The 12590-nt window shown below is 44.8% G+C and overlaps 1 protein-coding gene across 5 annotated transcripts in view; it reads right to left on the minus strand.

Annotated features, from left to right (window-relative positions):
* Positions 1-12590, minus strand: part of SiaT (Sialyltransferase) — a 92279-nt gene that overhangs the window by 45726 nt on the left and 33963 nt on the right. For 4 of the 5 annotated variants that reach the window (XM_067773254.1, XM_067773253.1, XM_067773250.1 and 1 more), the window contains exon 2: positions 10450-10826. In XM_067773254.1, the coding sequence (XP_067629355.1) occupies positions 10450-10759 (310 nt within the window). In that variant the 5' untranslated portion in view covers positions 10760-10826. The remainder of the gene's footprint in view (positions 1-10449; positions 10827-12590) is intronic. The other variant, XM_067773251.1, reaches the window with a different exon arrangement.

The raw sequence follows: 12590 nt of genomic DNA on the forward strand, positions 1-12590 counted from the left end.
TTACGGTACAAAAATGTCTCCGAGTGGAAGTGTGGGTAACACTCACGCACGCCCTCTTAACCTAACCTAACCTAACCTAGAATAGGCTCCTCTTGTTTTGGTACAGTTTTGCTTACATTCTTTGGTCATATGCCCCATATATTTCAGCTCCGCGGTCAATTATCTATTTTAATTTTATTTATGAATCAATTTTGGTAAACAATTTTTTTCAGTGCTATAATGTTTTTGCAACTAAAAATTGTTAGTGTAAATTTTTGTACCATACACAAGTGCCTGAGCTTCATACGGGAGTGCTTTTTCTTGGAACTTTCATAAGAAATTCAAGCATTTTCATATGAATCGAAATTATATGTGAGGGCATATGGGAGTACTCTGAAATTTTTTTTTTTATATTCAAAGTGTGAATTTGAATCTGTGCCTATGATTCAGAGCAAAACAAAAACAAAAGTGCTACAAGTGTATAGGGGTTGCGCAGTTCTGGTCTTGACTATCGATTAGAATCGAATAAAAATTTTGCAGAGCTAATTCACTTGTATTACATTAATAGCCTTCCCCTTATCATGTTCCTAATTGCGCACCATAAAGTGGAGCGGAATTAAATATTGGGTTTGATTGAATTTTTAACATCGTAATGAAGCTTTTCCTTGCCCCGGTGCTTCTTCAGTAATTGCTGGGGTATACTCGCCGTGTTCAAGGTCCGTTTACAATAAATTTGTATTTCGGGGTACCTTGCAAATCGTTTTCATATAAAACTTCACTTTATTGCTTAACTCCTTAAACTATAATATAAAATGCATAAAAAGATGTGTATGTGTTGTATAAGTCACTTCATTTGATGCTTGCTATATGATTAGTGGTGGGCTAACGGTCCCTCGTGTCCCGTTAGGAGCCTTCCGTTAGGGCGCCTTACTGGTCGCCGCCTAGGTATGTGTAAGTGTATCTCAGTGACGCCTTGCGTCGGCGTGCTTCTACTACGGTTAGCGACTGCGCTGTCTCTGCTGCGGCTTATGTCGGTGCGTCTGCATAAGTGTAACTCTGGTGTGGCTGGCGACAGTGCTAATTCTGCTGCGGCCAACGTCGCATGTTTGCGTGATTCTGTTGCGGCCAACGTCGTATGCTTGCGTTACTCTGCTGTGGCCAACGTCCTATGTTTGCGTAGCTCTGCTGCGGCCAACGTCGTATGTTTGCGTGACACTGCTGTGGCCAACGTCGTGTGCTCGTGTAATTCTGCTGCGGCCAACGTCGTACGTTTGCGTGATTCTGCTGCGACCAGCGTCGTATGTTTGCTTAATTCTGCTGCGGGCAACGTCGTATATTTGCGTAATTCTGCAGAGGCTTACGGCGGTGGTGCGCGGCTCGTGACGCTGTGGACCTTCGCTTAGCAGGGAGCGAGCGTGGTCTAAGGTATTGTAGAGCGGTCAAAATCATCTTACCCACAATCCTCAGCACACGGCTTTCTCCTATGAAGGGAACTGTCTTGCGATGGTCAAAACCGATACGCCTATCAGATGCCTTTCAATTGCTGCTCGGGTAGCAATCACAACTTCGCATCCCGTTAGGTGAGATCCGTTAGACTCGCTACGGTCAAGTTGTGGCGTTTCACTTCGATTCACTTCTACTGCGGATTCCGCCGTACTTCTGCCGCGGTTGATGTTTGGATGAGCGCGGGATCACGATACTGTGGAGGACGTTTGCTTAGGAGAGAGCGAGCGTGGTCCAAAGTGTAGCAGGGCGGTCAAAACCAGCTTACCCACAATTCTCAATCCACGACGTTCTCCTATGAACCGCACTGGCTTGCAATGGTCAAAACCGATATGCCTTCCAGAACGCTCCAATAGTAGATCCGGTCGCAACCACAACCGCGTGCTGACTTCCTGCTGCCTTGTGTTACCCAATTCATAGCCAATGCTCTTGATGTTGGTACTTAGTTCGTTGCGTTACCATGGTTACGGTGTTGCTGTGGAGTGTTGCGGCAACTTGTTGCGCTAGTGATGTTTCAGAGACTTATTTGTGTTTCGTGTTGTGTTGGCTATGTTGCTGATCGTGTTCTTATGTAGAGTTTTGTTTGTGTTGCGTTGTCTGTGTTACTGATCCTTTGTTGTGGGGCTGTGGTTTTGTGTGGGCCAAATTAATATTTTATATTTGGTCCTCACACTCCCCCCTCCGTGTCTGCTACTTGGTCGTTACCTTCCTTATGGTCATCGTGATTTTGTATTTGTTGGTTCGGAATTTTACCCTGGGGTTGCATTTCCCTTCGGCCATGGCGATAAACACTTAATGTACTTTGGTTAACTTGTTGTTGAAATGTTGGTCATGAAAACACCGGTTTAGATTTGGTTTGTATTTTGTTTAGATATTCTTAGCAAAAGACGTGTTACTCGGTGGTTTGCGATCGAATGACTGGTACCACTCCGGTGTCCTCTGATCCCTGTATGGTTTTTTTCTCAGGTTTATTTTGATTATTTGTATTATTTCCTGGTTTCGTGGTTTCGCCTGTTTCAGATGAGTGGCATTCCTTCAGCTCTGCGATTCTTGCCGTCTTCTTTTTCCGCCGTCGATTTTCCTTAATTTGACAATTACTGGGGAGACGTACCAGAGGATTTGGTAAAGGCCATCATACTTTTGGGCCAATTTCGCTGCAAATCCTTCCGTTGCCTTGGACAAGTGATGCTCCTTGACAAGGACTAATTCGCCGACTACCGGGGTCCATTTTTTCTCCCGTAGTTTATAATGACGTTCTTGATCTACTGCAGCTCGCGCCATATTCTGCCTCACCATTCTAAAGGCTTCTTGCATTCTGTTTGACTTCTCCTCGGCCGTGGTAAAAGCTGCACCTGTCCCAACGTTGACTTCATCGAATAGGGCTCCTGGCAGTCGTGGCTCCCGTCCTTGCACGAGGAAAGCTGGGCTGCAGCCTGTAAAGGCGTTGACACTAGTATTTATCGCTACCTCAATATCCGGAAGGAGGTCGTCCCATTGATTGTGTTTTGAGTTGGTGAGCTGCGCTATGATCCGCCTAATGGTCCTGTTTTCCCGTTCCGTTGGGTTTTCTTGGGGGTATAGGGTGCGGTGTGTTGTTGTCGTACCCCGACTTCCTTGAGGTAGCGCTGCCAGAGCGTACTACAAAACTGTGCGCCGTTGTCGGATATGAGCACTTTGGGGATGCGAAAATTTGCGAGGCTCCGTTCCCTGAAATCCTGGCGAAGGCCGTCTGCGGTAGCACGCCTCATGGGGATCAATTCCACCCACTTGCTGAATCGGTCGAAAAATACCAGTAACATCGTATTTCCGTGTGTAGACCGCAGTAGGGGTCCAACGAAGTCGACGCCTACCATCTTTCCGGCTGGCTTTTGTTGTGTTTCCTTGTATTTCTGGCAGGATTCGCATTGACGTACATACCGGCTGATGTGACGGAACATGCCGGTCCAATAATATCGGTTGGCGATTCGTGTTACTGGCAGGATTCGCATTGACGTACATACCGGCCGATGTCACGGAACATGCCGGGCCAATAATATCGGTTGGCGATTTGTGTTACTGTCCGGCGGATACCCATGTGTCCCGCGCTTAGTATGTCATGATTTTCCTGTAATACTCCCTGTCTGAGTGGTGTGGGCACAATCAGTTTCCACAGTACCTACCGCCTCTCCGTCGTGTGACCGGCAGAGAATATGGCGGTATAACTGTCCATCCTGTATTTTATAGTCTTCGTATTTCTCCGGGTTGGTGCGTACTTCGCCAACACGCTCGTGCCACCACTTGCATTGTGGCTCCGTCGTCTATGTAAGTCGATTAATGATGTCGCACTTGTCGTTACTCGTACTAGGTGGTGTTATACTCTGAATGGTCCCTGACGTGCCTCCAATGATGTCGTACCAATCGCTACTCGTACTCGGTGGTGATATACTATGAATGGTCTCTGACGTGGCTCCAGGGGGCGGTGTATGCTGAACAAGGGGTCTGGTTAGCACGAGGTGGCCTCCTTCACATGATATGGCTGCTTCTATGCTCCCTAGCGTGTCTAGGCCAAGTATAATGTCGTAAATTTCTCCGAGCATCACATGTAGGACTGTGTGATGTGACGAGTCCCCGAGGCGTACCTCTGTCCTTACGGCGTCGAAGATCGTAGCGCAAATTCCATTGGCAATTGTTATTTCGATGGCCACTGTTACCCTCTTTCCGCTCCAGAACTCACCACGTGATTCGCGAGGGTGGCTGAAACGAAACTCCTTGAGGCCCCTGTGTCGATAAATGCCTCCGATGATACTGCCCCAATGTGAGCTGGGGCGTAAAGGCGATCGTGTTCCTGGTACATGACTACTGCGATTCGGCGCTGGGTTCAGTGGGCTCACCGCGCCTTGTCCTTGGTTAAGCCCTCCGTCGTTTCCCTGACGTCGACGGTAGCATTCAATTGTGCGTATATCGTTCCGACCGCACTCCCAACAAAAAATTTTGCGTGGGTTACGACATAGTGCATAGTGTCCTTCTTGGCCACACTTTCTACATACGCTGTTCGGATCGCAAACCCGAGTTTCTGATGGTGTGTGGCGCGGTACGCTCGGTGGCAGCTGGTGGGATGATCTTCCCGAACGCTGTGATGAACCCGTAGATTTTTCACCAACAACGTGCCTCGCTACTCCGCAACGTGATCCATCTGATGTCCTTCGGTAACCTTCGTGGATACACTCGTATTCCTCGGCGAGGCAGAACAGTTCTCCTAGGGTGTTGAAATCCCTTCTGCGAACATAGCTTAAATAATCGGGGTGGCTATTGCGGAAGGTTAGGTTAGGTTGAACTGGCCGGTCCATAAGGACCTCACATAGACTGATTGAGTCCGTAGTGTGACCAGAAGTTTGTTTTAACGACCAAACTAAAAAACCAGGACCTATGATCAAAATAACTCCGTCCTCTTGGCAAATACTAGAAGCTTCCTCGGGCTTAAGCCACTTGCTGCTTCTAGATTTGACAGCTGTATCACTCCTAATAGCTGGAGTCTTAGCCTGGCAAGTGAAGGGCACGAGCACAGAACACGCTCGATCGTTTCCTCCTCCAACCCGCACTTCCTACATCTGCTATCACTGACCAAGCCTAATTTAAAGGCATGTGACGCCAGAATGCAGTTCCAGTCAGAATACCCGTCATGAGTTTACAGTCCTCACTTTTTAATGATAGAAGTAACTTTGTTAGTGTAAGGTTGTAAGACCTGCACATAATCTTCAACACTTTACAGCCCCGCGCTTGAACCCACGCCTTTCCCGCTTGGTCGATCATGTGCACCTCTCGCCTTCGCTTAATCTCGCCAAGGATAATTGGGACGTCTACGGAGCAAGCTTTAAGGGATGCGCCCTTTTTAGCTGGTTCGTCCGCTTTTTCATTCCCATCTATTCTCATATGCCCTGGGACCCAATATAGATGTATGCTTCTCCCTGTCCCGATTCTCTCCAGAGACTGCTTACACTCTAACACGCATTTAGATGCTGTGCTATGCGAGATTATTGCCTTAATTGCTGCTTGACTGTCAATATAAAAATTAACACGGTTGCAGCTTAAGCTACTCTCTTCCAGGGTTTCTACTGCTTTGTTAACGGCTAATATTTCCGCTTGGAAAACGCTACAGTAATCCGGCAGCCTGTAGGATTTGCTTATTTCCAGATCAGCACAGTATACCGCAGACCCTACTCCTTCCACTACTTTGGAACCATCTGTGTGCACATGTATCGCCTCGTTCGCCATTTGCGCACCCTTGCGCTAACCATCCACCTCTATTGTGGCCTTAAGATCTCCCTCGAAGCGCAGATAGGGAATAAGGTAGTCTGTTCGTCTTGTGATTTATGACGCTATACTACTATGGCCATATGGTGGGCGCTCAAGCTGCCCCGAGGCGCCGAGGCTGGTTGCGGTTGTTAATGCTATGTTCTTTGCTACCAGGTCTACAGGTGGAATGTGCAGAATGGCATACAGTGTAGTCGTCGGGGTTGTTTTCAGTGCTCCCGTAATGCTAAGCATCGACAGTCTGCATACCCCCTCTAATTTTTTGAGCTATGTTGTTTTTTGTGTGGCTTTCCACCAAACAAGAACTCCATAGTATAGAATAGGGCTTACAATCGCTGTAAAAACCCAATGAGAGAGAGAGGACGATAAGCCCCACGTACACCCCAGAATTCTTTTACATGCATAGAGTGCTGTTGATGCCTTCTTGACCCTCTCTTCCACGTTGAGCTTCCATGACAGCTTACTGTCTAGGATGATTCCTAGATATTTTGTGCAAGGTTTCTCCTGTAAGGTCACCCCTCCTAACTTAGGCCTGGTCCAATTTGGGACCTTGTACCTCTTTGTAAATAAGACCATGTCCGTCTTCTCCCCATTGACTTTCAACCCGACATTAGATGCCCAGGTATGAATATCCCGAAGCGCCCGATCCATCAAAGAACTAATCGTTGGAAGGCACTTTCCACTTATAACAATTGCAACGTCATCTGCGTAAGCCGTGAGTTTTACGGGTCCCTCATCGAATCGCCTGAGCAGTTGGTTGATGACCAGCGTCCACAGCAGAGGTGATAGCACCCCTCCCTGCGACGTGCCCCTGTCCCCTGATTTCGTGGCCTCGTACAATCCCCAATGTGATGTAATCTTTCTGCAATTTAACATGCAGCCGATCCATCTGATTAAGGCAGGATGTACTTTAATGTAATTAAGACCATCCATAATCGCCCATTTTGAAACATTATTGAAAGCCCCGGTAATGTCCAAGAAGACTCCTAGAGCATACTCCTTATATTCCAGGGATTTCTCTATGATTATTACCACACTATGCAATGCGGTGTCTACCGACTTGCCTTTGATGTACGCATACTGTGTTGTGGAGAGCAGCCTTTCATCCACGTTGGACTTTATGTACACATCTATCAGCATCTCAAAGGTTTTGAGTAGAAATGATGGTAAGCTAATGGGTCTATAGTCTATGGGATACACCTGACCAATCTTACCCGCCTTTGGTAAGAAAGCTACACGAGCAGTTATCCAAGAGTGCGGTACATGATTCAGCCTTATGCACCCATCGAATATTACTTTAAACCATTCCACGACCGCCATATTTGAAACTTGTAGCATGGCCGGGAATATACCATCTGGGTCCGGCGATTTAAACTTAGAAAACGTTTTCACTGCCCAGTCTATCTTGGTATCGGTCACCAAGCCCGCAGCTACTAGCTCCCTGATCGAAGTGTGAGTGATGTCTGCTGGCTCTCCTAAACCGTCTCCCGATGGGAAATGTGTGTCGAGAAGCACCTCAAGGGATTCCTCACCATTACATGACCATCCCCCGTTCTCTTTTTTATTAGCCCCTGGACTATGTTTCCCCTTGCTAGGACTTTTTTCAACCGTGCTGTTTCGCTGGAGCACTCTATGTCCGTACAGAAACTTTTCCATGAGTTTCTCTTCGCCCTGGTAATTTCACGCTTGTAGATCCTCAGTAGATCCCTGTACTCGTTCCGACACTCTTCGCTTTCCGCGGTCTTTGCGAGCTTAAACATTTCTTTTACCTGTTTTCTTAGAAGACTCAGCTCATTTCTCCACCATGGCGGCTTTGCTTTTCCTCTGAATATTCTTAGAGGGCAAGCTTTGTTATACGCAGTCATAAGCGTCCTTGTTAGGAATTCATTCGACTCCTCCAGTTCCTTCACATTGGCAACCTCTTTGGGTTGCTCCAGTTTTGTTTCTACATGTTTCTGGAATTTAGTCCAGCTCGTTGACCTAGGGTTTCTAAAGGTTCCTCCCTTCTCTACCCTCTTTAGGGGAATGCTGAAGCTGATATACGCATGGTAGGAGAACGATGGTATATCAATAAACATCCAATCATACTTTGATATATCACGCTCGGAGCTCAGTGTAACGTCCAGAACAATTCTGGATGTTGGACCAATGTATGTAGGGACATTTCCCCTGTTAGCTATCTGCAAATTGGTTTGCAGGATGTAACAAAATAGAGATTCGCCTCTCTCGTTCGTATCTGCTCCTCCCCACGCATTGTGGTGCGCAATATTCTTTCCAGGCGCTGCTCGTTGCTGTACCCGGCATGTCTCATCAAGCTCTGTATCGCTAGTACATAGTCTTTATATTTTTTGCGAGCATGCTGCTTTCGCTGCCGTATATCATCCTCGAGACGCTCGAAGTACCTGGCTGGTAGAAAGAAGCTTAGAAAGTCGCGCTTGAAGGTCGTCCAATTGCTCCAGTGTACGTAGTTATTGCGATACCATTGAAGGGCATTGCCACCTAGCAATTCAGGCATCGTTTTCGGGAGCAAATCTACGTTTAGCGTGTAAACTTCGGCTAGAATATAGCGGTCGATGCCTGAGATGTACCGTTTGATGGCACCGCTATTCCTGATGAAAAGTACTGTTGTGGGGGTGCTGTGTTCCTGCGAGGTGCCTGAGATATATCGTTGGATGGTACCGCTATTCCTGATGATAAATAATGTAGTGGGGTGCTGTATTCCTGGGAGGAAACGCGAACTGGGTTTTCTCCGATTGTCTACCGGCGATGTTCATGGTTCCGCCTCCGTTCAACGGAATCGCTGCCTTGGCCGCAGTTACCTCACTCCTGTATGTAGTTTTCTTATAAGCAGCTTCTAGGGATAAAAATTTTGCGTATTATTCGGAGTCAACATTTGCTTTCGAAGCCAGTGCTACTCGGCGCTTTCGGATTTCTCGGGTGGTGCCTGTCCGCTCAATGCCCAATTCCTGTGTGATGGATATCAGCTGCTCCTTTGAAATGTTGTCTAACCACGTGATGTTAATCTGGTCGGCCATTTTCCGGTTAGGTTTCTAGTCAGGAATGTTCCTTCTGACGTTGTACGATTTGCAGGGTCCCAGCTCGGGCGCCAATTGTAACGAAGCTTTTCCTTGCCCGGTGCTTCTTCACTAATTGTTGGAGTATACTCGCCGTGTCCAAGGTTCGTTTACAATAAATTTGTATTTCGGGACACCTTGCAAATCGTTTTCATATAAAAATTCACTTTATTGCTTAACTCCTTAAACTATAATATAAAATGTATAAAAAGGTGTGTATGTATAAGTCACTTCATTTGATGCTTACTATATGATTAGTGGTGGGCGAACGGTCCCTCGTGTCCCGTTAGGAGCGTTCCTTTGGGGCGCGTTAGTGCTCGCCGCCTAGGTATGTGTAAGTGTATCTCAGTGACGCCTTACGTCACGTCTTTCTACTACGGTTAGCGACTGCGCTGTCTCTGCTGCGGCTTATGTCGGTGCGTCTGCGTAAGTGTAACTCTAGTGTGGCTGGCGACAGCGCTAACTCTGCTGCGCCCAATGTCATATGTTTGCGTGATTATGTTGCGGCCAACCTCGTATGCTTGGGTGACTCTGCTGTGGCCAATATCGTATCTTTGCGTAGCTCTGCTGCAGCCAACGTCGTATGTTTGCGTGACTCTGCTGTGGCCAACTTCATATGCTCGTGTAATTCTGCTGCGGCCAACGTCGTATGTGTGCGTGATTCTGCTGCGACCCACGTCGTATGCTTGCGTACCTCGGCTGCGGCCAGCGTCGTATGTTTACGTAATTCTGCTGCGGCCAACGTCGTATATTTACGTGATTCTGCCGAGGCTTACGGCGGAGGTACGCGGACTCGTGACGCTGTGGGCCTTCGCTTAGCAGGGAGCGAGCGTGGTCTAAGGCGTTGTAGAGCGGTCAAAACCAGCTTACCCACAATTCTCAGCCTACGGCTTTCTCCTATGAAGGGAAGTGTCTTGCGATGGTCAAAACCGATACGCCTTTCAGATGCCCTTCAATTGCTACTCGGGTAACAATCACAACTTCGCGCCCCGTTAGGTGAGATCCGTTATTAGCCTCTATACAGTCAAGTTGTGAAGTTTCACTTCGATTCACTTCTACTGCGGACGCCGACGTACTTCTGCCGCGGTTGACGTTTGGGTGAGCGCGGGATCACGATACTGTGGAGGACGTTTGCTTACGAGAGAGCGAGCGTGGACCAAACCAGCTTACCCACAATTCTCAGTCCACGACGTTCTCCTATGAACCGCACTGGCCTGCAATGGTCAAAACCAATATGCCTTGGTTACGGCGTTGCGTGGAGTGTTGCGGCAACTTGTTGCGCTAGAGATGTTTCAGAGACTTGTTTGTGTTTCGTGTTGTGTTGGCCATGTTGCTGAACGTGTTCTTATGTAGAGTTTTATTTGTGTTGCGTTGTCTGTGTTACTGATCTTGTGTTGTGGGGCGGTAAGTTTGTGTGGGCCAAATGAATGGTTTATATTTGGTCCTCACAAATTTCGAGAAAAAACTTTAAAATTGAAGATACCAGTTAACAAAAAAAAACAAAAATTAAGAACTAAGCGAATGAAAGTTTTAAGTCTGGTGTGCGTAAAATGCCTACACAAAATATTTTTTTAGGATATACCTATTGTATGTTTATACTCACATTTTGCTATTGCTGCTCGCTGAATCTGTCGTATTGCAAAGCTATTCCAGCTTTTTATATGATGATTACTTTTACTCGTACAATACGTGGAGCTTTCACAAGCTTTGTCGTTTGTGCGCTGAACTTGTTTGAACGTTTTTCGCAAAATTTGTTTAGTACCAACCGACAAGTTCGCAATCGTAGCAGCGGAAGGTAAAGTCGATATTCGTATTAGTTGATTATACTGGGCGTCAATTTGTCCAAATCCAATAGGCATCGAATACGTCACGAGTGCGATTATAATTGATACAAACATTTGAGACGTTGTCATGGTGGTTTTGGATATCTACTTAGATTCTAACAGCGTAGTAAGCACGTCACTCTGTTGCTGACCTGTGCTATAATTAAATAAATTGAATTAATTAATTTTTAGTTAAGAGTTCTTTCTTTGAATTTTAACTGTTATGTCTATTTTTATTAATAGTTATTTTTTTGAAATATTTGAAAATAACCCTTGATTTTCGGTTTCTTCTTCAAAGTTGTTTATAAATATCATTGGTTTTGAGAGTGGTAAGTATTTCCATTGTAAATATATAATACGAACAAAAAGAAAATGAACTTGATTGAGCTCTTATGTCATTGTTTACAGTTTGTCAGCTTAAGTTTAGGTTATGTAGCTTAGCACCATCGATAAAATATTTGAAAGCATACTACTTAACCGTCTCAAACAATTTCTGACTCAAAATGAGATAATTGATAAAAACCAGTTCGGCTTTGTGCAAAGCTCAAATACAATAGCAGCATGCCTATCGTGCACAGAATTCGTATATGAAAACCTCGATAAAAAGAATGATGTGTCTCTACTAGCAGCAGATTTATCGAAGGCCTTCGATTTAATCAATTTAGAAATAATGGTTCGGAAGTTGGCTGATTTAGGGTTGAAAGACAAACAACTAAAATATTTTAAAAATTTTTAACAAAAAGAAAACAGTTCGTTCAAATAAATAATATTAGGAGCTCTACTATGGAAACTAAAACGGGTGTTCCGCAAGGATCAAAACTAGCGGCTACATTATTCATAATCTACAGAAATAACGTACTAAAACTAAGTCTTAAAGGTACGCCCAGTTCTATGCTGATGACGGTACGTTTACGTACTCTGCAAGTACATTAGAGGAATTGGCAGCCAACATTAAGATGGACTTGGATGAGATAAAAAAAGTATTTCGATTGTAATTTGCTAAACAAAATTCAGCAAAACCCAATTTCATTATTTTTATACGGTTTTATTTAGCTTGACTTGACAGGCTGGCGGGCCGGCACGAATTTTGTAATTGAAATTTAAATAACTTCGCGATAAGCTACAAGCTTGAAACTTGGAATATAGTTCAGAAACCGAGGACAGTGCAATAATAAGAAAAAAACTCCGATAAGTGACGCATGGATCGAAATATTTCAAAAAATCGTATTTGTGGTCCAATTTGGTTCATATTTGGAACACATAATACATACATGAATAGAAAGCGACCCAAGAAAAAAACGCCGCTAGGTGGCGCAAAGATCGAGATATTAAAAAAAATCGTATTTGTGGTCCGATTTGGCTCATATTTGGAACACGTAATAGAGTAAATGCATTCAGATTTAACCGACATTTTATAGCACATTCAGCTTTATTTAAGAAGAGTGCTAATTTTAGGTTGACTCGCGACACTTTCTCACAATTGCGTTTTTAAATTTTACATTTTAGATATTTGACCTTGAATATCTTTAAAATGTTTCTTTTGTATTTTTGGCCTTTAAAAGTTATAATTTAAATCCATTTTTATCAAAAAAAATTTTTTTTTCAATAATTTTAACGAGGATAAAAATCCTAAAACGTTATTTACTAAAAGCTAGTAAATAATTAGGTAGGTCCTAAGTACTAGTCATCACACTCCTCATCAATCTAGGGCGTTGCTCAGAAAATTAAATAAAAGCGTTGGGCGCGTGAAATTTCTAAAAATGTGAGGCATAGCATAACCTGATTAAGGTTCAGTTATTCTTATATATGATCAATAGAAATTTTACGCGTCCAACGCTTTTATTTAATTGTCTGAGCAACGCCCTAGATTGATGAGGAGTGTGATGACTAGTACCTAGGACCTACCTAATTATTTACTAGC

This window comes from Eurosta solidaginis, chromosome 3, assembly GCF_040869045.1.
Source record: "Eurosta solidaginis isolate ZX-2024a chromosome 3, ASM4086904v1, whole genome shotgun sequence".
NCBI lineage: Eukaryota > Metazoa > Arthropoda > Insecta > Diptera > Tephritidae > Eurosta > Eurosta solidaginis.